This window comes from Pteropus medius, unplaced genomic scaffold, assembly GCF_902729225.1.
Source record: "Pteropus medius unplaced genomic scaffold, Ma_sr-lr_union100, whole genome shotgun sequence".
Taxonomy (NCBI): domain Eukaryota; kingdom Metazoa; phylum Chordata; class Mammalia; order Chiroptera; family Pteropodidae; genus Pteropus; species Pteropus medius.
The window spans coordinates 767179-788964 of NW_024342470.1; the positions used below are offsets into that span (position 1 = coordinate 767179).

At 44.2% G+C, this 21786-nt stretch overlaps 1 protein-coding gene across 12 annotated transcripts in view; it reads left to right on the forward strand.

The window, feature by feature from the left end:
- PPFIBP2 (PPFIB scaffold protein 2) overlaps positions 1 to 21786 on the forward strand; it is a 132462-nt gene that overhangs the window by 97741 nt on the left and 12935 nt on the right. For all 12 annotated transcript variants that reach the window (XM_039863477.1, XM_039863478.1, XM_039863484.1 and 9 more), the window contains 14 exons: positions 240 to 332; positions 4890 to 5001; positions 7412 to 7473; positions 8585 to 8660; positions 9196 to 9299; positions 11300 to 11367; positions 12883 to 12940; positions 13821 to 13862; positions 16681 to 16819; positions 18438 to 18579; positions 19266 to 19394; positions 20825 to 20975; positions 21252 to 21363; positions 21575 to 21663. In XM_039863477.1, coding sequence (XP_039719411.1) covers positions 240 to 332; positions 4890 to 5001; positions 7412 to 7473; positions 8585 to 8660; positions 9196 to 9299; positions 11300 to 11367; positions 12883 to 12940; positions 13821 to 13862; positions 16681 to 16819; positions 18438 to 18579; positions 19266 to 19394; positions 20825 to 20975; positions 21252 to 21363; positions 21575 to 21663 — 1377 coding nt within the window. The remainder of the gene's footprint in view (positions 1 to 239; positions 333 to 4889; positions 5002 to 7411; positions 7474 to 8584; positions 8661 to 9195; positions 9300 to 11299; positions 11368 to 12882; positions 12941 to 13820; positions 13863 to 16680; positions 16820 to 18437; positions 18580 to 19265; positions 19395 to 20824; positions 20976 to 21251; positions 21364 to 21574; positions 21664 to 21786) is intronic.

A 21786-nucleotide genomic window follows, 5' to 3' on the forward strand; every position in this document is an offset into this window, starting at 1 on the left:
AATAAACAGAATGTTTTCTTTTTCTTATGTAAAGAACTCCCTGGCCTTTGTTTTTAAATGGCCACACAGCTTTTCCTGAAAAAAGACCATGTTTAAAGATTTGAGCCACAGTGTGGAGCATGACGTGGTTGTTCCTGCCCCTCGCATCCTCTGTGCATGAGCTTAACCAGGGCTGTAGATCTAGGAAATGTCCTGCTTGGTAACCATCAGAACTTTGTCTTTCTCCCTCTTCTCTCTAGGAGTTACTGCAAGAGCTCAGGCACCTCAAAATCAAGGTGGAAGAGTTGGAAAATGAAAGGAATCAGTATGAGTGGAAGCTGAAGGCCACTAAGGTAAAAAGCGGTTCTGATGCTTACGGGGAGGCATTGATGCCCAGTGGGGAATTTCTGTGTTCAAACTTGAGGTTTGCAGCAGCCTACACTGGAAAAATGCAATCCGACCCTACTGTGTGCACAGTGGGCCAGCTTGTGCAGCAGACAGCTTTGATCCAGGAGGGCTCTTCTCATGGGGAAAGCCTGTGAGATTATGAGATACTGAAGTAACTGAGTTTCCTTCCTCTTGCTGAGTCCTGTAGCGCCACCAGCTGACATCGGGCCAAGAAGGGAGGTGAGTGAGTGAATGAATGAGAAAGTGAAAAAGTGATGAGTCCTAAGGTGGATTAAGGCCAACATTATATTAGCTACACCACTTTAAGTTTAGTAATCTCTCTAATAATTAGTTTTTAAAAATAGGCATTTTTTTAAATTTAAAAATAAACAAACAAACAAATAAATAAATAATAAAAATAGGCATTCTTTACTACATTTATTGGGGTGATCACTTTGAAGCATATATAAATATCTAATCACCATGTCGTACACTTGAAACTAATATAATACAGTATGTCCACGGTAATTGAAAAATTTTTTTTAATTATTAAAAAATATAAATGGATTATCCTGAAAATAAGTAAATAAATAAATTAATTAATTAATAAGTAAAAATAGGCATGCTTTATTTTGGGCAATGAATGTATTCCTAAACAAATGATATATACTTTGATTTTTTTTTTTTTAAATCAAATAATGTTTCTATTGAACTGGGGTGTTTGCCATTTAAAGGATACCAAGGTTAATTTCTTTTGTGAGATAGCTTTCTTCCCTCCCTCCTAGGTTTCTTCCTTTATTTCCTCTAATAGTTGAAATGCAGAAATTAAAATGAGTGGGTTGGATTCAGCCCACCAATTAATTTTTTGGCCTGAACATTGTATTTAAAGATGTGGAATTATTTGTCACTTAAATATTAGGAAATTTCGCATTGAAATACAGAGTTAGGGATGTGGGGAAGGAAGCTCTCACAACCCTGGAGCAGTGTTCCTGCCTGAGGGAGCCTGGGCGGGGCTGCCTCTGGGCGGGGCGCGCACCTGCCATTTTACTAAGGTGTCTGCAGCGCCACCTACTGGTGTTACTATATGACCCCTGTAGGCATTTTCGTTTTCACTTGGAGTTTTCTTAACTACTCTTTTGTACTTTTATTCTTTTCTGTAAGTTAACTTTTCATGATTATAAAATCAATAATATTCATTATGGAGAATTTTTAAATCATGAAATCGGAGGAATAAAAATAATTCACATACCACCCAGGAGCTACCACTATTAATATTTCCTTCCAGGCACTTATCTTGTGAGAGTCTTGGTGTCGTTTATCCTCTCTCTCTCTCTCTCTCTCTCTTTCTCGTGCTGATAATTTATATACAACTTCATATCATGCTTATATAAAAAGGAAACTCTGAACATGATTTCGACAACTATAATCTATATAATGTTCTATTGTACGAATGTACAATAGTTTTTTAACCATTTTACATATGAGAAAACTGAGGCACAGAGTGCCTAAGCAACTTTCCTAAAATCTTATAGCTAGTCAGCACTAACCCTAGGCAGCCCAGATCCATTTATCTACTGCTCTGTCTTTATCTAATTGTACCTTTGTATGCACTATGCTTCACAGTCTCAGGTTGTAGGGACACTATTTTTCTCAAATAGCTCAGAACCTTCCATCATAATGTTCCACTCAAGCAAATCCCATCTTGGTGAAACCTTTGAAGTTGTACATACCACGTTCTCTTGTGAAACCAAACATTTTTAGGTAATTTTCTTTTTAAATTACCTAAGCTCTTTGCCTTGGCATGTAGACCTTTGAGATACCAAGGGTTATTTAATAACTACCAGGTGCGGGCACCTCTATGTGCCAGAATATACCAAGCCCTTTGCACACTTTTTCTCATCTGATTCATAAAATACCCTGGTTAGGTCTATTGACTTATTATCCTTATTTTGCTGATAAGGAAATTCAGGCTCAGAGTGACTAGGTAAGGTTCAGATCTGGCTCTATGTCATTCCAAAACTCATGCTCTTTTCCCTATGTCATCCTGATTCCCTGTAGTAAAAACTTTCAGTGGTTTTGAAAGTTTTTCATTGTTCTGTATAAAACTGCTCTGTCCCTAAAGGTGATTTATCTTCCAGTACAGTGGCAGTAGGGCATGGTCCCTGGGTTTAATGAGGCCCAGCACTTGCTGAGAACCAGAGTGCCCACCTCTGCTTGATACCAACTCTAGCAACAGCATGCTCTGGCCTTGTGGTCAAGTAGAGGGCCTGTGGGCTATTGTTGACTTCCCAGCTGTGGGGATAGTTACCACTCAAAAGATAACAGGGCACCTGTCATTTCTGGCCTATTGTGTAGAAATTGACACAGAGGAGGTTAGGCCCAGCCACTTGGTTTGTAAATGACCTCACCCAGAGGCAGGCTTCAGAGAGACGGGACCTCATTGTGCCAGGTGCTGGGCTCTGCCTCAACAAGCCCACATCATTGATGCCCACTGTGGTGCCCACAGACAAGCATCAGGTATCCAGATTCCTAACAGAGACCAGCTCTTACCCTGTCTGCAAAGAAAGGAAGAAATGGGTATGGAAAGGTTTAAGAAAGGTTTAGAGACCATCTTCCAAGAATAGTCTGGCCCTTGCAGAAGTGAAAGGCACTTGGAGTAAGAGTCCCAAGGGTAAGCTTTCCAGAAGCCCTGTCACCATTAATTGTAAGCCTATGGACACGTGGCTCTGAGTGAGCTATGAAATGCTGCTGCGTGGCTTTGAGTCTCAGCAAGCAGTTTAGCACAGCTGGACGTGACTCTGTCTCTGTAGGTGGAAAGGAGCAGAGGGGCAGTGCTCCACGGGGAACTTTGGAGTAAGGAAACTCCACCCCCTGCCAGCCCTTTTTTCCTTACATGATCATCTCTATCCCATTTTGGGGATGTTAGGGAAGGTTTGTCTAAACTGTGTAAGAGTGGCCCTCATTTGTCCTATTAGCTCAGAAGGAGACAGGCTGCAGTGGGTGGGGCCCTGGCTTGGGAGCAGGCGAGGATTACATCCTTGCCTGGTTCCTAAATGGCTCTGAGATGTGGCCATCCTGCATCACTCCTGTTTTTCCCCCAGGGACATACAGGGTCCCATGGTTTCCTATGGGGACTGTGGGAGGTTTGATGTAAAAAAGTATCAAGCACAAGGGCCAGGGCAGAGTGGGTGCTTAGTTAACATGTCCTGCAGCTGAGCACAAAGTCTGTTTGGAAGAAGTGCTACCAACAGGACCGATGCTCATTTGGCTACTTGGAGTTGTTCAAAGATTAACCTTGAGGAATGGAGGCAGGGTGCAATTGTATTCCCACATGGGAAGGGGTGTAGCCAGAGTAGAACTGACTGCTCCATTGTCTAGCTCGGGGATCAGTTCTCAACCTCTTAATCTGTTTTGATGCTCAGAGAACTAGCTAGTTATTCATAAGGGAAAGAATAGGATGAGAGCAGCAATAATAGAATTTATCGAACACTTACTATCTGCCAAGCATTAAGCTATGTTATTCATAAACATTATCTTATTTAATCCTCACTATAGCCCCATAAGGTAAATGCTATTTCCCCCCATTTTATAGATAAGCCAAGACTCAGAAAGGATCTTGCCCAAGATCACCCAATAGGAAATGAGAGAATCCAAGTTTGTTTGGCTCTAAAGCCAACGTGCCTCTTGGGGTGGGACCTACACAGTTCTGATCTTCTGATGAGTGTTGGAAGGCATGACAAGCACACTTACAATTAGGTGTGAAATTCAATCTGCTCTCTTTAGTAGAAACATGGGAATCACCCAATGCAGCTGCCTTGGGGGTACATATATGAATGTGGGTGAGTACTAGTGTGGCTGTACTTACCTGCTTTATTTGCAAAAGTATATCTGCTCAGCACACCTAGAATGCTTGTATGGGTGGCTGAGCATGCACAGGTGCCTGGGAGTTGGACAGAGGCAGTGGCTATACACAGAGGGCGGGATAGTGTTTGAGGGAGGGGACTCTTGGCTCACTCTTTGTCTACCAGTACTAATTTGATTTCCACTGTATTTCCTACGTGGGGTAGAAAAGTGAAAGATGAGTGCACTTGTTGCAATGGTGTACAAACATGTTGCATGACTATTTTGGGAGAAGGAAGACCGCTTTTAGAAAGAGTATTCATCCCTGGACCAAGGGCGCCTTCCCATCATACACAATCCCAGCTCCTCCGACCTCAGTGGTGTTTAGATCACAGAGCACAGGGGAGGGGAAGAGCCTGATCGGGTAGGAGGATGCAGGAGAAGAGCAGGTGGACAGCCAGAGCGGTGGGCAGAGCCAGAATGGCCAAGAAAAATGAGTTTATTTGGCAAAGCTCCACCTTGTGGGGAGGGTAGTGTGCACCTCTAACCACCCACCTCTGGCACCTCTGCTTCTATTTTCCTACCACGTCCTAGGACCCATTGGCTCCAGGCTCTGACTCAAGGCACTTCATTATGCTTTGATAGTCCCTCTAAGCTGGTGTGGGTCCTCTGTTTTATTCCAGGCAGAGGTAGCCCAGCTGCAAGAGCAGGTGGCCCTGAAAGATGCAGAAATTGAGCGTCTGCACAGCCAACTCTCCCGGACTGCAGCTCTCCACGGTGACCATGCAGAGAAAGGTAGCTGGTTTGACTGTGACAGAATACAGTTACCCCTGGGTCCTGCACTCTTTCCTGTGAGCAGGCATGTGTGTCTGTGAATGAGTATGTATGTGTATGCTTGTGGGAGTAGCAGTTCTAATGTGCATATAGGTGCATGTATATGTGCACACATGCTTGTGTACACATGACTGGGCCTATAAAGCACAACTCTATCATGGAATCATTGCCATGAACCCCGACCCCTGCCCAGAAGACTCAGCTCAGAAGGCTTTTCTCAGATGCGCTCTGATCATTAAAGCTCTGTGCAGCTACCTCTGGAGTTTTAGACATTCACTTGATTGAAATGACTTGTTTTTGTGTCATCACCAAAAGGGAGGCTTTTTAGCAGTTCATTCGGTCATTTAGTGGATACCTGTCTGAAACTCATACAAAGCCCCAAGGTTACAGAAACAAAACAGTTATTTCTTATCCTTTATATCTAAACTTAAATGTTACTTCTAAGAAGGATTTTTCCTGGACACCCTATCTTATGTAGATGTCCCCAATCCTGTTTTTCTCTAAGTCAGTGTTCTTTTTGTTTTCTTCATAGCATCCATTATAACTTAGCAGTGTTGTGTTTTGGGGGTTCTCTTTATATAGACTATCACCTTCACTCTGGGGCAGAGACTGTGTCTGTCTTGTTTAAGACCAAGTCTGCAGAGCCTACCACAGTGTTTGGCCCAAAGGATGGTGAATGGTTCCTGAGGAGTTCAAGTCTTACTGATTAAAACTAGAGGATAAATCCTCTTATTAACACATCTTTAGTATTGACAGCTCTTTGCTTTGGATACCAAATGATTGTGCATCTTCCAACTTTTCCTCTTACCTTGGGCTGCAGAGCAATGCTGAGAGAGAGCCTACAGCCTAGTGGATCAGCCCTATTACCTAGTCTCATCTTGGCCTTAGCACTGCTTCGCTTGTGAGCTCCGATCCCTGGCTGGAGTGGGAAAGGCATGTAGCCATGAAACTGGCTTAGGCTGGAGAAAAAAATTAGCCACCAGTATGCTCATCCCTTCCTCAGCCTTTCTCTTCCCAAGCCATTGAGTGTGTCACTTACCTGCCAAGCCTAATGTGGAGGCTGTCCCCCAAGATAGCCTAGACTATTTGTGATGTAAAACCTGGACAGAAACCTTCCCTATCCATGACTTCTACACCAGACAGCTTTCCCCCAGGACCCCAAGCTTCTTCACAGTCCAAGCCTTCCAGGCCCTACCCCATTCCATCATCAGGTACCTCCTCGAGCTGGTCCTTTGGTCATTTGCTGCTGAGGTGAGGTCCTGCCCAAAGCATCAGGGTGTGCCAGCCTTCATTTGGAGCGTACTGCCCTCCTCCACAGGCTAGGCTGCAGAGCTGATCTTCAGATGCCAAGAGCCTAAGATAATGAACAAGTTCTCTGCACTTTACTCTGAAAACGAATCCCTACAGCTATTTACAAAAAGTCCGTAGATCTGTTCTTCCTATTCTTGTTGGCTGTAGCAAGCATCCAGAAAGGAAATGGGGTGCCTACAATTTTGTTCCCTTGTCCCCTGTACTTTTTTTATGTAGACATCCCTATTCTCTTTGCAGTACCAAGTTAGAGGATGGGTGTAGGTCCTTGTTTGGAAAATCTAACTATATGCTAGTTACTAGACCCTCATATATTTGGCAGAATGACTTCTAGCTTCTTTAGGCATTGGCCTTTGACCTGGCTTTCCAACCAGTTTGGGAAGAAGTCAAGGAGGTCCAAAGTGAGAGAAGGGCATGAATTGTCCACCATAGACTGAAACAAATCCCTCAGCCCATAGGGAAATTCTATAGATTTATGATGAAATCAGATTGTTTTCCTTAACTGTAGAGTTTGTTTTAATATATTTACAGTTGCATCTAAACAGTCATTAGTCTTGACTATACCATTTCAAATTAAGCCAAGTACTCTTTTAGATAATTCTTCTTTTCCAGTCTCCATTCAACTGTAGACTCACCCCTACCCCCACCCCATTTTAAATTCTTTGCTACAATCCATGGAACTATATGATTTTCTCTAAAACTAGTTGCAGCCTAGGTACATGCCTACTCAAGTTATAAATGATAAATGTGTTCTCGTAAGATGTTAGTTGTTTTGGGGTTCCTCCTTTCCACCCTTGAGTAAATGGTTCTTTGTTTTTTTCCCACAAATGTCTATAAAGAGAAGATAAAATGATGGGTTCATTCATTTATTAGTCCAAGAAATATTTAATGAGTCTGACTCTATCTCAGACATCATCCTGGGCTCTTTGAAGAAGGAAAGAAGCCCATCTATAATTTATTCACATGGAAAGTCCTCAATTTTGGACTTGAAGAGCATCTTAGCATGTGGGGATAGCTGCCTGTATCTATATAAATAATTCTTTCTACACATAAATTCTTTTAGACCAAGAAATTCAACGTCTGAAAGTGGGGATGGAAACTTTGCTGGTTGCCAATGAAGACAAGGTAAGACGGTTGGTCATTGGGCTGCCCTGTCTCTTCTGTGCTGACATCCCTGCCGGTCTCTGATATTTTGGACACGGCAATGCCCATCAGGCCATTGACTCAGGGACGTGTCAGGAGAATGCCCTCTGCCTTCTAGAGAGTAAACCTTAAGCACCTGTTTTTGGCTTTGATGTCTGGGAACTTTGCCTAAATGGAATCCCCCAAATGCAGATTAAAGCCATGCCTGTTTATGCTGATGTGTGTTAAAAAATACCACTGTGATTACTGCCAATACCGTAGTTGCTCCTTAGACTCCTAGCAAAACTCTCCAACATGCATGATCCAGTGAGAGCCCCATCAGAGAGATACTAGGCAGTTTGCAATGTTGTTTACCCTGCCATTTTCTATTCTTCACATCTAATTCCTGCATAATCATAAAATAACCACCGCTAGAAATATTGAGTACCCACCTCACACAAACATCAGCTTGGAGGATCACAGCCCTGCAGTTTACAGATGAGGAAACAGACTCAAAGTAATTAAGTAGTTTTGCCCCAGATCAGGTAACAATAGATAGCAGAACTAGAGTTCACACCCAAGTTTGTCTTACTCCAGAATCTGTGTGGCCTCCCAAGTCCCTGGGCCTTTGCTGAAGGAAATGATCCCTCTAGGAATGTCCTCTGTTGTATAAGGAACCTCAGACTCCTAAGGAACAGGCAAGGATATTGTTATTTTAGTTTTTTTTTTTTGCATGTAGCTCTAGAGGATATCACTTGGACCAAGAGACAGATTTTAATGGTTATCTCAGGAGGGAGGGAGACAGTGAGCTTCTTCTTCTGGAAATGTTTAAGCTATGTCAATGGCTATGTCAAGTAGGGATTGTTTTATGGCTAGAGATTGGACTCAGCCTTCAAGGAGAGACAAGAGTGCCTGCAGCTGCCTCGGAGGCAGATCACTGAGAACCCAGGCTCTGGAATGGGGCCTTGACACAGTGTTTCCCTTTAGAATGCTCCATAGGTTTCACATGGCACCTTTTCTCAGTGGGCCTGGAATATAGACTGGGCTCCAAACAAACTCACCCGAGGTGCCAGTGGTGGTATTTACATGTAAGTCTGCTCCCGCACTGTGACAGGACCGTCGGATAGAGGAGCTCACGGGGCTATTAAACCAGTACCGAAGGGTGAAGGAGATTGTGATGGCAACTCAAGGTAAGAACTACCCCTGGGGATTCCACCGTTCTCTCTCAAAAGTATTCCAACTACTGTTAAACCCAGAGGCCCTCTTGCCAGAACATTCTTCATCTTCATTCAGAGAAGACCCTCTGCTGGAGGACAGAACTGGTTAGGCTGTCCTGGATTGTGGGAAATTGGCAGCTGTTAAGATTTCCAGAAATTTTGTCAAATGGCACTCAGTTCAGGACACCTAGGGACTATCCAGATCACCAAGAAAATAAAGCCTTCAACTTGAGCCCTGTGGTCAAGGAGTGAGAGGGTCAGAGAAGAAGACTACAGGGTACCTTCTCTCTGTTCCTTATGTGAGCTTTGACCTTTGACCTCAAGACGACACTCATGATAGTCCTTGCTCAGATGCCCCGAAGAAGGTTTCGAATCATACTTAATGTCCCTTTATATATTTCTTAGTTTTTCTTCATGAGTGAAAAACAGTGTTAGAATTTTGTTGTACAATTACAGGTTTCTGAATAAATCACAATAGTGATCATCTCTTCTGCATTACTGCTTCCAGGGCCTTTAGAAAGAAGTCTCTCAATCAATGAGGAAGACCTGGAGGGAAGTTTCAGAAAGTGGAACACTACAAATAAAGGCCCTGAAGAATTATTTAAACCAGAGGTGCTGTGTTTCCATCCATTTTGTGGGGTTTCAGTAGGCCCTAAGAGCTCACCCTAGGCACAGGGGTGGATCTAATTAGGCACCTGTTAGGCATAAATCTTGACAGGTGAAAATTTAAATCAATGAAGTGGCCCTGGAGGCCTTGGGGAGAGCACCGAGGGAAGCAAGGGGCCCAGGAACAGGCCGGTTCCACTTGGGACAGCAGAGTGGACACTGGACTTTCAAGGGTAGGAATTTTCTTTTTCAATCCAGTTCCTTGTTTCTTTTTCTTTCCTTTCTGGACTGTAAGCGTAGACCAAAGATGTTGTTTGCTATATTTACCACTGTTTCTCCAGGGAATTCAGTAATACCTGGTACTTAGTAGAATTCAACAAACATTTATTGAATGAATGGATGCATCTTGCTTATTTAGAGAGATAACTGCAAGTTTTGAAGTGATATATTCCTATGTCATAAATGTCCCCTCTTTCCCCTATAACCAACACTAAGATTTTCTTTCTCTTTTGCTTAAAATCTGAACATGCCCGATCCCGTCTGATCTCGGAAGCTAAGCAGGGTCGGGCCTGGAAGACTGGGTGCTCTAGGCATTAAAAAAATCTATTCCTATTATATTAGTCTCTCTGGACTTAGGCTAGATACAAATAAGCAAATAAATTCATAGATACAGATCTCAGGTAGAGAAGGAGCTTCAGCCTAGCATCTAAAAGGTTTTAGAAACTCCAGTACAGTCAAAATGAAAAAGATCTTAGTGGTCCAGCTCAACCCTTTTAATTAAGGGAGGAGCAAAAGTGATCTTAGTGGTCCAGCTCAACCCTTTTAATTAAGGGAGGAGCAAAAGTGTCACCCACTGACCCAGTTACCTAGTCACAGCAAGCATTCCAGATTGTTGGCAATAATAAAATAGCAGTAACTATTTTATACATATGTATTTTATACAGTATGTATTTTATACATACTCAGTACCTCTGTGCTGTCACTGTGGTGAGTACTGTATGTGGCTCACCTCATTTACTCTTCATGACATCCTATCAGGATTCTTACTTTATTGTGATGAGGCTGAGGTTGAGAGGCTGAGTAATCTGCTCTAGGTCATACAGCAAGTAGATGACAGAACCTCGACTTGAACTCAGGTTTATGTGAGCAAAAAGCCCAGGCTTTTAACAACTATACTATAATGCTAGGGTTCTTCCTATAGTAGACCAAAAAAAATACTGTGCTCTAGAGAAAAGAGATGGTTTTTGCAGTTGGTGCAATACTGAAGACATGAGACACTGTGTGTTTATACACAGCTATTAGCTCATGTTCATGCCACCTGTGATTCACCTCCTTTTCTTGCTTACTTGGTGAGCCCATTCTCACTTCTCAAGATTTAGCTCAAGTGTTCTTCCCTCTGAAGTCTTCCTAACCTCCCTACCAGCGAGAGGGAGGCCCTCTCTCCCTTCCTTCCCCATGTTGTTATAGGTATTGGTAACATAAGGACATGTTTTGTTGATCTTTTATCCTAATTAACTTATCTACCTCCCTCATGTGGGGAGTGCTCACCCTACACCTAGCATAGGGCCTGACAGGCAGTACATATTGCTCACATCTGTTGAGCGTATCAATTGTAATGTTGCTCATTGCAAGTAAGAAAAATTGACTCTGGCTAACCTATGCCCCAAAGGAATGTTTTTAAAAAGTGTGCAGTGGCTCACTGAATGAAAGCAAAAGCTCAAGGACCAAGCTCAGAAAGGGCAAGAGCAGCAAGAGCCCAGGGATTCAGGTCTCAGGACCCTTAATAAGATGAGAGCTTTGATCCAGGTTGTCCCATGTTGTTCAATTACACCTACCTCCTTGGCATTTTGAAAGAGCAAGGCATCGGAATCGAGGTAGCCATCACGCTGTACCCAGGGACAGAACTGTAACTCCCCAAGAGGAATCATCTAAAGAAGGGGAAAGGGTGGTAGGTGGTCTCCAAACGGTGACTGTCCTCTATGGTGACTCTTCTGTTTCTGATGCAGATGCCTCCAAGATGTAGCTCTCCCACGGTGGGGCCACCTCCGCTACCGCAGAAATCACTGGAATCCAGGTAGGGCGTGTAAGCATTTCCCTGGAACTGCTGTGCTCTCAGGCCCCTCTTGGGGTTCCTGACATGGCAGACGCTGCCTAGTATGTCAAACATGACCTCCGTGTCCTGGGTGCACCTGCTCTCCCATCATCAGGACAGCAATCCAGGCCTCAGTAGTGGCCACAATGGGGCCAAAACCATGGAGTGGTCACGAGCCATGCCTCCCACCCCTGGCAACAGGGGCTTCCCTTTCCACAGGCTGAGGGTCTGAGTCATTGTCACTGAGAAAAGAGCCAGCCAGGGCTTGGAGCCTCACGAGTGATGGCTGTACCTCACCATGCCCTCCAGCAGCTCCTTGCTGCCGAGAGCATCCCATGATGTGCGCTTGTCATTTCCATCAGCTCCTTTGGAATGTCCTTTCTGCTCTCAGGGTGAATCTCTCTCTGTGACAAGCCATACTCTCTAAGGAGGGCCATTCCTCCTACGGGGAAGTTGTTCCAATTGCTCTGGGGAAACTTCACTTAGCAATGAACTTACATAAGGGGCTAGCCCGTGAGGTCACTAGGCTCCCTCCAAAATGAGCCTATTTCTACTTCCCTAAGTCAGCTCTTTAAAACACATTTCCAAGTAATGGAGATATGGAACTTCACAGCCAAGAGCAGGCTGTCTTTCAGGCAAGGCATCTGGAGAAAACAGCCACAAGCATGATGGAAGCTCCCCTAGAATGGTGCTAAGTCTCCAAAGTGTGCACTTTCAGAACCACTTTCTAGGGAGCCATTGTTTCCTGAGCTTTTAGCCCAAGAGAAAAATGGTAGTGTCAGAGAGGGCGATTGGCCAGTCCTTAGTTTTGCAGCATAAGAAATTTGGCTTATGAGTTCCCTCGGGAGGAAGCCTACACTGAATAACTCACACTGACCAGACTCACAGAGACTAATGTACAAACAGATGCTGATTTATTCATATAAATTGGGAAATATCACTGCCAAGGAGATTTGTCACCAGGAAACCCTTGTGACCACTAGTGGCATTACCTCTTCTCTATCCAATTAGTGCCCTTTTCTGAAAAATAGCTCCCAAGAAAGTAAATTCTTCTGAACAGCCTCCTCAGTGCATACAGAGCCAGTGTAGAGGGTTGGAAGATCGTATCAGGTAATGCTTTGGAGCTGGGGCTAGCCAATGTGCTCATCTCTGCTCTAAAATAATCCCTCCTCCCTAGGTTATTCTTAGATTCGCAGACACGACAGTATTGTCACCTTTTTTTTCTCTGTAGACAATGGTTTTTTTGTGACCAGAAAACAGCTCACATTGATGCAACAGAATTGATGGAACAGGCACGCCAAAGACCAACACATTGTCAGACCAGCCTATACCCTGAGATGGGCCAGTTTCATACATAATGATTATGATGAGAGGGTGATTTTTACCTGGCCTTGACCCTAAGCTGAAGACAGACTATTGGTTAAACATCTGGAATGTTTCTGCACGAATGATACCATGTGCTTCCTTCTCCAGTAACTCTTTCTTTTGTTTTTCTAGGGCTCAGAAAAAACTCTCCTGTAGTCTAGAAGACTTGAGAAGTGAATCTGTGGATAAGGTCAGCTTATCAGTCTCCACAAGATTACTTCTTTGTGTCCAGCACAGTGGTGGGACACACAGGCAAGGTCCTCGTCCCCACCTTGTGGAGGCTTTTATGAAGTTGATTGGGAGGCAATAGTTACCTGGATAATTTGAGAAAACCAGTCAGGTGTAGCCCAAGGCATCTCAGAGGCCGAGTAAGTCAGAAAATGCTTCCTGCAGTTGGTGAGAGATGTCGAGTTAGGCACATGCAGGTTTGGGGAAATGGTGAGGAGCAGAAGAAGGTAAGGTGGAAGTCATGAGGCAGATTAAGCCAGAGAAGATCTTGAATACTGGCCTTGTATCTCCAGGAGTGAGTTATGGAATAACTGAGAAAGTTAGAGAGGAGGGTTTTTAAAGAGTCTGGAAATATATGAGCAGGACTTTGTGGACCCTCACATGAAGGTAGTCCTTGACCCTGTGGGTGACCCCCGGGCTGGAGGGGAAGGTTTCAGTCTCTTTTGTGAGGTCATTGGAGACCAAGGGGTCCTACCCTGAAAGAGCATCTTCCTTGAACCCCGCTGCATAACATCCCTTGGTCTCTAGCAGTATACCAGCCTCCCTGATAATACAATAAAGTCTCAGGCCAGCAGGAGCCAGGGCCCATTCACTGGTTTTACTCCCCCAATCATGTGCCTCTCGCTCCCCCTGGTCAGATTGCAAGCAGCTGCCCAGGAGATCATGGGGTTGGTCAGAGGCCAGTGTTTCCTGCCATGGATGGTGATTACCTAGTGTAAAGATGGAGAAGGAGGGGATGAACCTTGCAGATTTAAGCCAGAAGGTGGTACTGAATTGTTATTTGTGACTAACATAGGTCTCTTTTTCCCCACATAATTGATATCCTCATTGCCATTTCATAGTGTGTCGATGGGAACCAGCTCTCTCCAGTGGGAGAACCCAAGGTACGTTAACTGCATGTCCTTATGACATATTTGTGGTTGCATTGTTTGCTGAAATGTTTTCATTTAGCAAGTTACAACTTTTGTAACCTTAAAATATGTTCATTATAAGAGGTAAGAGGGTGAGAGAAAAGACAAAACTTTCTTATTTGTATGTGTATCAGCTGTATCATGTACTTTTACCTCCATTATCTGTGGGACAGGATTTATTATTATTTCCTTCATTTTCCAGGCTCAGAGAAATTCATCTTTAACCAGGCAATGTAGATCTGATTGCTGGGAAGGGAGATGTTGTGATCTCAGCACACAGTTAGAGGAATGTGACAACTCTCATCCTTTTTGTGCTGATATGTTATAGTTAAAAAACATAGGAATATACTCAGCCAAAGTCGCAAGAAAAAAGGGTGACTATCCCTTTTTTTCTATGACTGAGAGTTAATTACACTCTAAGATACTCTCTGTCTGGGCTTCCCTAGAATGTGCATTGCTGATCCTGGCTCTCCCTCTGGAGCCCGTGGAATAATAATGTCATTCTTCCCTGCTTCTGACAGCTCTAGAATTTAAGACCCTCAGGCTAAACATCTTCTTCTCATGATCACAAGCCTTTAGCTATTCGGTCTCCTTGGATCGGCACCAGTTTCACAGTGTATCCTCTAACTGTGCCCTGGACTACACTTGAGCGTGATACTCTAGATGGGGTCTGACCTGTGCCTCGGGACTGCTCTTATAGTTATTGCTATCACTCCAGGCCCTGGGCACATGGTCTTTTCTGTGCCTCTGCTTATGTGCTAGACCTGAGGCAGAAATTGTTATTTTCTATTTAGAAGCGATAAAATAGAGGTTCTGGGAGGCTAAAGAGAAAGGACTTAGCCTGAGCGGGTCTGACTCAATGCTTTGGCGCTTCCCACTTGGATGTGCTGCCTCTCCATGCTAGGTAATCAGTTATATGCTGCTCCCTGGCTGGAATTTCCATTCCCTGTAAACGGGTTTATTCTGAGAGACCAGAGAAGCAGAACTGATTCCAAGCATTTCTATTTCCTCTGCATCCCAACCTGACCTGGTACAACCTTCTCCAGCTGCTGAGTCCTTCCTTTCCAGCATTGCTTCTTAGTGGAACAAAGCTGAGAGCAGTTTCTGTTGCCCTCGGTTCCTTTTCTTATCTTTCTCACTGATCTGGGCTGCCTTCGAGGCCCATCCTTGGGTTAAATTTGTGCTCTCTTTTCATCTTAGCTCCTCAATGAGTTCCCAGGGTAGCCCACATAAATGGCCTTGGCTGTCTCTGCCTTGTCTTAGGAGAATATGTGTGATGACACAACCAGAAGTCTGTTCTTGAGAGCCCTTCCCCACTGCCAAATTTCCTATATAGTACGGAACTTGGAGACATGCCCTTTAGTTCTCTAAATTTCTTAAAAGCTGCCTTCCCCACCGTCAGTGGTTCATGGGTCTGACTGTGCATCAGAATAATTGATAGGCTTGTTAAAAATAGAGACTCCAGAGTATACTCTCAGAGTGGCTGATTCATGAGACCAAGTGGAACCTGGGAATTTATATTGTTTTTAGTAAGTGTCTCAGGTGATAAGGAAGCAGCCAGTCCATGCTAGCCAGACTAGTATTTGGAAACCGTTGTTCTTAGCGCATGTCTGACCAGATTCAGTCTCTACCTGTGAGTGATCATGAACTTAAAAATCACTTGGTCTCCATCTCTCGAAATTGTGATTATATCTACTTCACCAGCCAGTTCTTTCAGAATTCCTTGAGAATTTAGCCTAATTTTCTCATATCTCTCCTTTCTGAGCTTATTTACAGAGCATTAATATTCAATATTCAACGAATGATTGGATTTCAAATAATTTCTAGAACATGCATGTATAAGCAAACTGAATTCAGAAATTTACTCGGTACTTGACTTTTAACTAAATGAAACTCCAAAAGATATCTCAGTACTGAAGTCTCTCATTACTTTTCTGACTTGCCTGTTTTGAAATCAGTTTTGTCTTTCATATTACTTTTTTCCTGGGTCCAACCGAGGGATCCATAGTTGATTCCCTTGGTAATGTTACTTCAAATTTTTTTTTTTTTAATTCTCACTCAAATGTATTCCACTGTGATTCCCTCAGGTTTGCAGATTTAGGGGTCATTATATCCTTCTTAACCAAATAAGTCCAATTTGTCTTCTTCTTTTAATCAACCTGTTTCTTTGGGACGCTTTCTATGGCCAGGGCTCATTGTACTGAGACTGAACCTCATTCGGACTATGATTCTAAGTTCCTGGGGGACTCCGCATTGACATGTAGCCCTTTGGCTTGTTTTCTGTTGTCATTTCCCCTTACTGTGTGCATACTTTCTCACTTTGCCCTGATCTGATAGTTTTCAAAATAACTATTATAATATATAATAATTAATATGCACTATATTAATTATTTTTAGTAAAGCAATAGCTTTTATTAGATTTCTGATTTATATATTCAGGAGCTCATAGAGTAATTTACAACTGTTTATTCATTGAGCCTCTAAGTGCTAGACCCCCTTTGCAAGATGCTTCTACTTCTCATTTAGAGTCAGTTGCCGTCAGCCCTGGATTTGGGCTTGACTCCATTTCTGTCTCACTGTGTGGCCTTGGGCAAGTTTCTTTCTCAGAACTCTGGTCCTATTTCCTGGCCTGGACTAAATGATCTTTAAAGGGTCTTTGAGTCAGCCTAAGTGAAAAATGACTCTTGGAGAACATTGAGTTATTCCTGCATCCAGAGATGTCCTAACTGGGTTTGAGTCTGGGACTGATGGCTAATTTAACATCTCTCTCTCCCCAACCTGCTTCTAATAGGACAGCCCTTTTCTGGCGGATCACAAATATCCCACATTACCCGGGAAGCTTTCAGGAGCCATGCCTAATGGAGAGGCTGCCAAATCCAGTCCCACCGCCTCCCAGCTTGACCCCACAGGGAGCGGCCTGCTGAGACTGAGTGAGTGTCCAGGCCCTTGAGCTGGTGGCGTCTGGAACAGTGTCTTTGCACAAGATCCCTGCACCGACCCCTACAGCCCACAACTGGAGAATGGTGGGGGCGGGTGGATGGGACAAGTCACACCTCAGGGTTGTTCCACTTCCAAAGACAATGACTCCCTCTCTGGGCACACTGTTTCCTTGGGTAAACACTTCAGAGCCCCAGAAAACCAGGGTGTATACTCACCTTATCTTTCAAGCTGTAATTACTCCACTCCTATTTCCTTTCTTTTATTCCTCCTTTTTTGAACCCTTTCCTGTCTATCTCATCATTCTTCTTTTCCCTCCCTCTTAGATACCCCATTCCACCCTTCCTGACCCTTCCTCTTCCTCCTCTGTCATCCTGATCGTCTCTTTCCTGTCTCTGCCTTCCTCTCTGCAGCCTCTCTATTACCAGTAGGATGATATTATGCGCTCTTCCAAGGGAGAGCATTTCCTTAGAGAAATGGAGTCAGTGGCCAGTGGGCAAGGATGTCAGTCCACAGGTATCCTTTCGGTGCTTAGGACCTGCAACTGTGGAGGTCTTTGCTACTTTTCACGCATATTAGGCCATCTTTCCCCAATAACATCAGCAGATCAATGAATGGGGCCCAGGAGGAAATATTTTGGTTTTGGCAGAGCTCTCCCTACCCTTGACTCCTCATCCCCAGCTGTTCTCTGTGCCAGCCCATGTGTTGGCTTCTGCCATTGACCAGTTCTGCCTTTGGCTATAGGAACCTGATAGGTCCTTGAATAAGTATATCCTGGTGACACTCAGACTGTGAACTTGCAGTGTCTGCAGACATTCTAATCTGACCTAAGTGAGCCTTGACACCCTCACAAGCTGTGTGGGACCCAGTATATTCAGCCTCTGCTACTCTCCCTGAGTATAGATACCCACCTACCAGGAAGTGGCCCCAAGAACAATTGGTCCCCTCATATGAGGCTTCCTCACTATGCTGACCCCAGGGGCTAAGCCCAGTCACGATTCAACCCTTCCTTCCTTGTGGGATTATTTTTCTTTCTGTTTGAGTTTTTCTCTCTTGCTCGATGACTCTCTTGTTTATTTCTTTGCTTCCCTGTAACTCTGGTGGGCTGGACTTGGGCCTCTCTTGCTTCTTCATGTGGCTTCTCTGCTTCTTGGTTGGCTGGAGATCGTGGCCGGAGTGTCAGTGCCCCCGTATTAGGTACTGTACCTTTCCAGGTGAGGTGGAGAGTGAGATGCCCTGTTTCCCTACCCTAACACCCTTTCCTGAACACTCAGCCAGGTCCCCCTCCTGCCTGCATTCTCAAATCTCCCTTGGGAAAAAGAGAGCAAGCTCCTTGTTGGAGTTACCTACAAATACTTGGACCCCAAACCCTTAGAATGTAAAGACAGCTCACCCAGATTTGGAACCTTAAGCTCACTAATTCCTCAGAGAGAAAACCCGGAGTGTGCTTGAGCTCCCTACTGAGATCTTGGTGTAAAGTTCTGCCCTGAATGCAGAGCTGGGCAGGCCCTTCCCAACTCCCACTGAAGAATGGCCCAGGCTTGGGGGAGAAGGTAATTAAGTCACATCCTTTTCTTGCATTCACACATTATTACATTCTTTCAATCTCAGGAGACACAGAAAGTGGTTGGGACGACACTACTATGGCCAATGACCTGTCATCCACACCATCCGGTGCTGAGTCTGGTTCTCAGTCTCCCCTGACACCGGATGGTAAACGGAGCCCCAAAGGCATCAAGAAATTCTGGGGAAAGTAAGTTGGCGGTGATGATTGTAATGATATTGCTTGGAATCAGTATTCTTCTTGACTGGGCAAAAAGTCTGCATAAACCCCTGTTTAGTTAGATGTTGGAACAGAGCAATAAAAACAGAGTGGTCATGTTTAGAGAGAAGAATTTGAGTGATTTCTTTTTTTAGGGCCCAGAGAAGGAGAACTATGAAAGGTATCCATTAAAGACAACCAGTTGCCTTACATGTCATTCATTCTAGGCATCCATCCATCCCACACACCCTGAGCACATTCTCCACACTCAACCATATGTGCTTTGGGAGACACACATGGGTGAGACCAATTTCTTCCTTTTTAGGGGTCAGTTTGTATCTTAAGAAATCTTTAAAGACAGAAAGCTGACTACTTGCTGGCCTGACTGACCCAGTCTGTGAAAAAAGGCAGAAACTGGGGCCTCCTACCAGGCACCTGACTTCACTTTTACTCCCATGGGGAGTAGCCCACATCTCAGAGGCAGGATTAGAATTGAGTTTTGGGTCTGGCCAAGGAGCTGTCACAGGTCATGATCCTTGACCTCTTGGGAAGCACTGAGAAGCAGTGTCATTGAGAGTCCTGGGTGTGGCTTGCATGGCCCTGTACAGGAGGAGATACACTGACTCCGTACTTTGAGACTATCCCCTAACAGTCTTCATGGATGCCTCTCCACACAGGATCCGAAGAACTCAGTCAGGAAATTTCAACACTGATGCACCGGGGATGGCAGAGTTTCGACGAGGTGGGCTCCGGGCGACAGCAGGGCCAAGGCTTTCTAGGACCAGGGACGCCAAGGGTCAGAAAAGGTAAGTCTTTCCCCAGTCTATCAAGGTGGAATGAGAATGGGGGCTGGATATGCCAGAGCATCCAGAGGTAAGAGACAGGATCTCCTAGTGTAGAGTTTCCCAACCCTTCCCATTTGACACGAGTAGACATCACTCATACTTACAGGCACACAGAGGAAAAGGCGAGAGGTCTTCTGGCCCTTTAAGGAATTCTCTCACTTTAAGAATAACTCAACCAGGCATTCAAAAACATTTTATTTAACCGGCATGTTAGGGGTACTTTCCTGGAAGGAATCTTTTAAAGTATCTAGTCTTCTAACATTCCGTAAATCCCCATTTATTTTTAAAAGTGAATATAAAATTGCATTGTCAACTCCTTCTCCTCCCCACAAAAAAAGAGACTCTATTGGGATTTTAAGTGTGTTGTTAATATTCATACTTTACATGAAAAATTGATGTCTCTAAGAATCAATGACTTCGTAATACCCAGTCATCCTGTCTAGGAACATGACCTAACTCTTCATTTATTCATGTCTTTTTTTATGTTGCTCAGTCAAGTGTTACAGTTATCATTTCCCGTCCATCCCCACACACAGTTATGGGGCCCACAGTTTCCTTGGAAAGGCAACTACTAGACATTTTATAATTGTGGTTGCTATTAGTGGGATTTTAAAAATTATTTTAACAAAAATGTTAGTATCTGTGCATTGGTGGTATATAGAAAATTGTCGATTTGTGTATGTCATAAATATTATGTGTGCATGTGTATTTTATAACTAGCCACCGTACTGAGTTCTCTTGGGTTTTCTAGGCAGGCAGCTGTATCATCTGAAAGGAATGGCTTTCTTTTATTTTTACCTTTCTAATAGCTATACTTCTTATTTTTATTTTATCTCTTCTTATACTGACTGCAACTGTCAGATTGGTGTTATTAGTACTGATTAAAAAGTATTGTCTTGTTATGGCCTTTAATATGAATGCCCTTAGTGTTTCATTAATAAATAAAGTATTAGCTGTAGTTGATTGGAGATATTTTTTTTAATGTTAGAGAACTGACACATTTTTCCTAGTTTTCTAAGTGTTTTCCTAAAATCGGTGTTGAACCCTGTTGAAAACATGATTCAGTTTGGATCTTCATCCTAACAGGGCAGGACTCTGGGCTTGTGACACATATGCACATGTGCATGGATGGTGGCACATGTAAACATAGCCTCATGAGGATCATGTAACTGCCCCACACTCTCAACAGCTGCAGATTTGGAATTCAGGCCGGGTATTATCACAGGAAACTAGAATCTACCTCAAACGAGTGCATTGTAATGGAATTTTGTTCAACTAGACCCCATGATGGGGGTTGTTTGTTAAAATGTAGTTCCCCTTCATGTGAGGCGCTATTATTGGAGCCTCAGACCCTCCCACTAACAGGGACATGCTGTTTTCCTGCTTCCCAGTGATGCCAGTGCCCCCTTCGCCCAGTGGAGTACAGAGCGTGTGTGTGCGTGGCTGGAGGACTTCGGTCTGGCTCAGTATGTGATCTTTGCCAGGCAGTGGGTGACTTCTGGCCACACTTTACTGACAGCTACCCCTCAGGACATGGAAAAGGTAAAAGCTGAGCCCTGGGCGTGGAGATTCCCACTTCTCCCCAATGCCTAGGGACGTGAGGCCCCAACTCTTCTACTCCCCACCCCTCCACACACACAGCAGGATGTCCAGAGGAGGCCAAGACCCTCTCTGTTGCCACTAGTTCATCCCTTGGCACTGTGCGGGGGTCCACTGCCACCCTCCACCCAAGTGGAATATCTCTACTCAGACAAGGCATCCTCTGAGGGCCACACTGCCCACCCAAATTTCACATCTGTTTTCATCTTTCAATTTCAGGAGCTAGGAATTAAGCACCCTCTTCACAGGAAGAAGCTGGTTTTAGCAGTGAAAGCTATCAACACGAAACAGGAGGAGAAGTCTGCACAGCTAGACCACATTTGGGTGACACGTAAGGACAGGCATATATGTATCATGTTTCTGACAGCTCCTCAGAGTAGACAGAGCTTCCCTGTAAGCTCTCAAAGATGGCTGTCTCCTTGTGAAAGGCAGATGGATTTCTAAACTTTATGGGGAATACAGCTGGAACTCCCCGCCTTTTGGCCTACACACTCTCCCATTCTCACGAATCCTAACACATGTGTTTCTCCCTGTGTCTGTAGGTTGGCTGGATGATATTGGCTTACCCCAGTACAAAGACCAGTTTCACGAATCCAGAGTTGATGGGCGCATGCTGCAATACCTAACTGTGGTGAGGATTTTTCCTTTCAGTATTTCGGTGGTTCCTGTGAGCACTCAGCTCAGGTATTCCTATGGCGGCCATTTTAAACTTCATTCTGCCACCTCCTTCATATTCCCGAGGTCTTAAAATTGT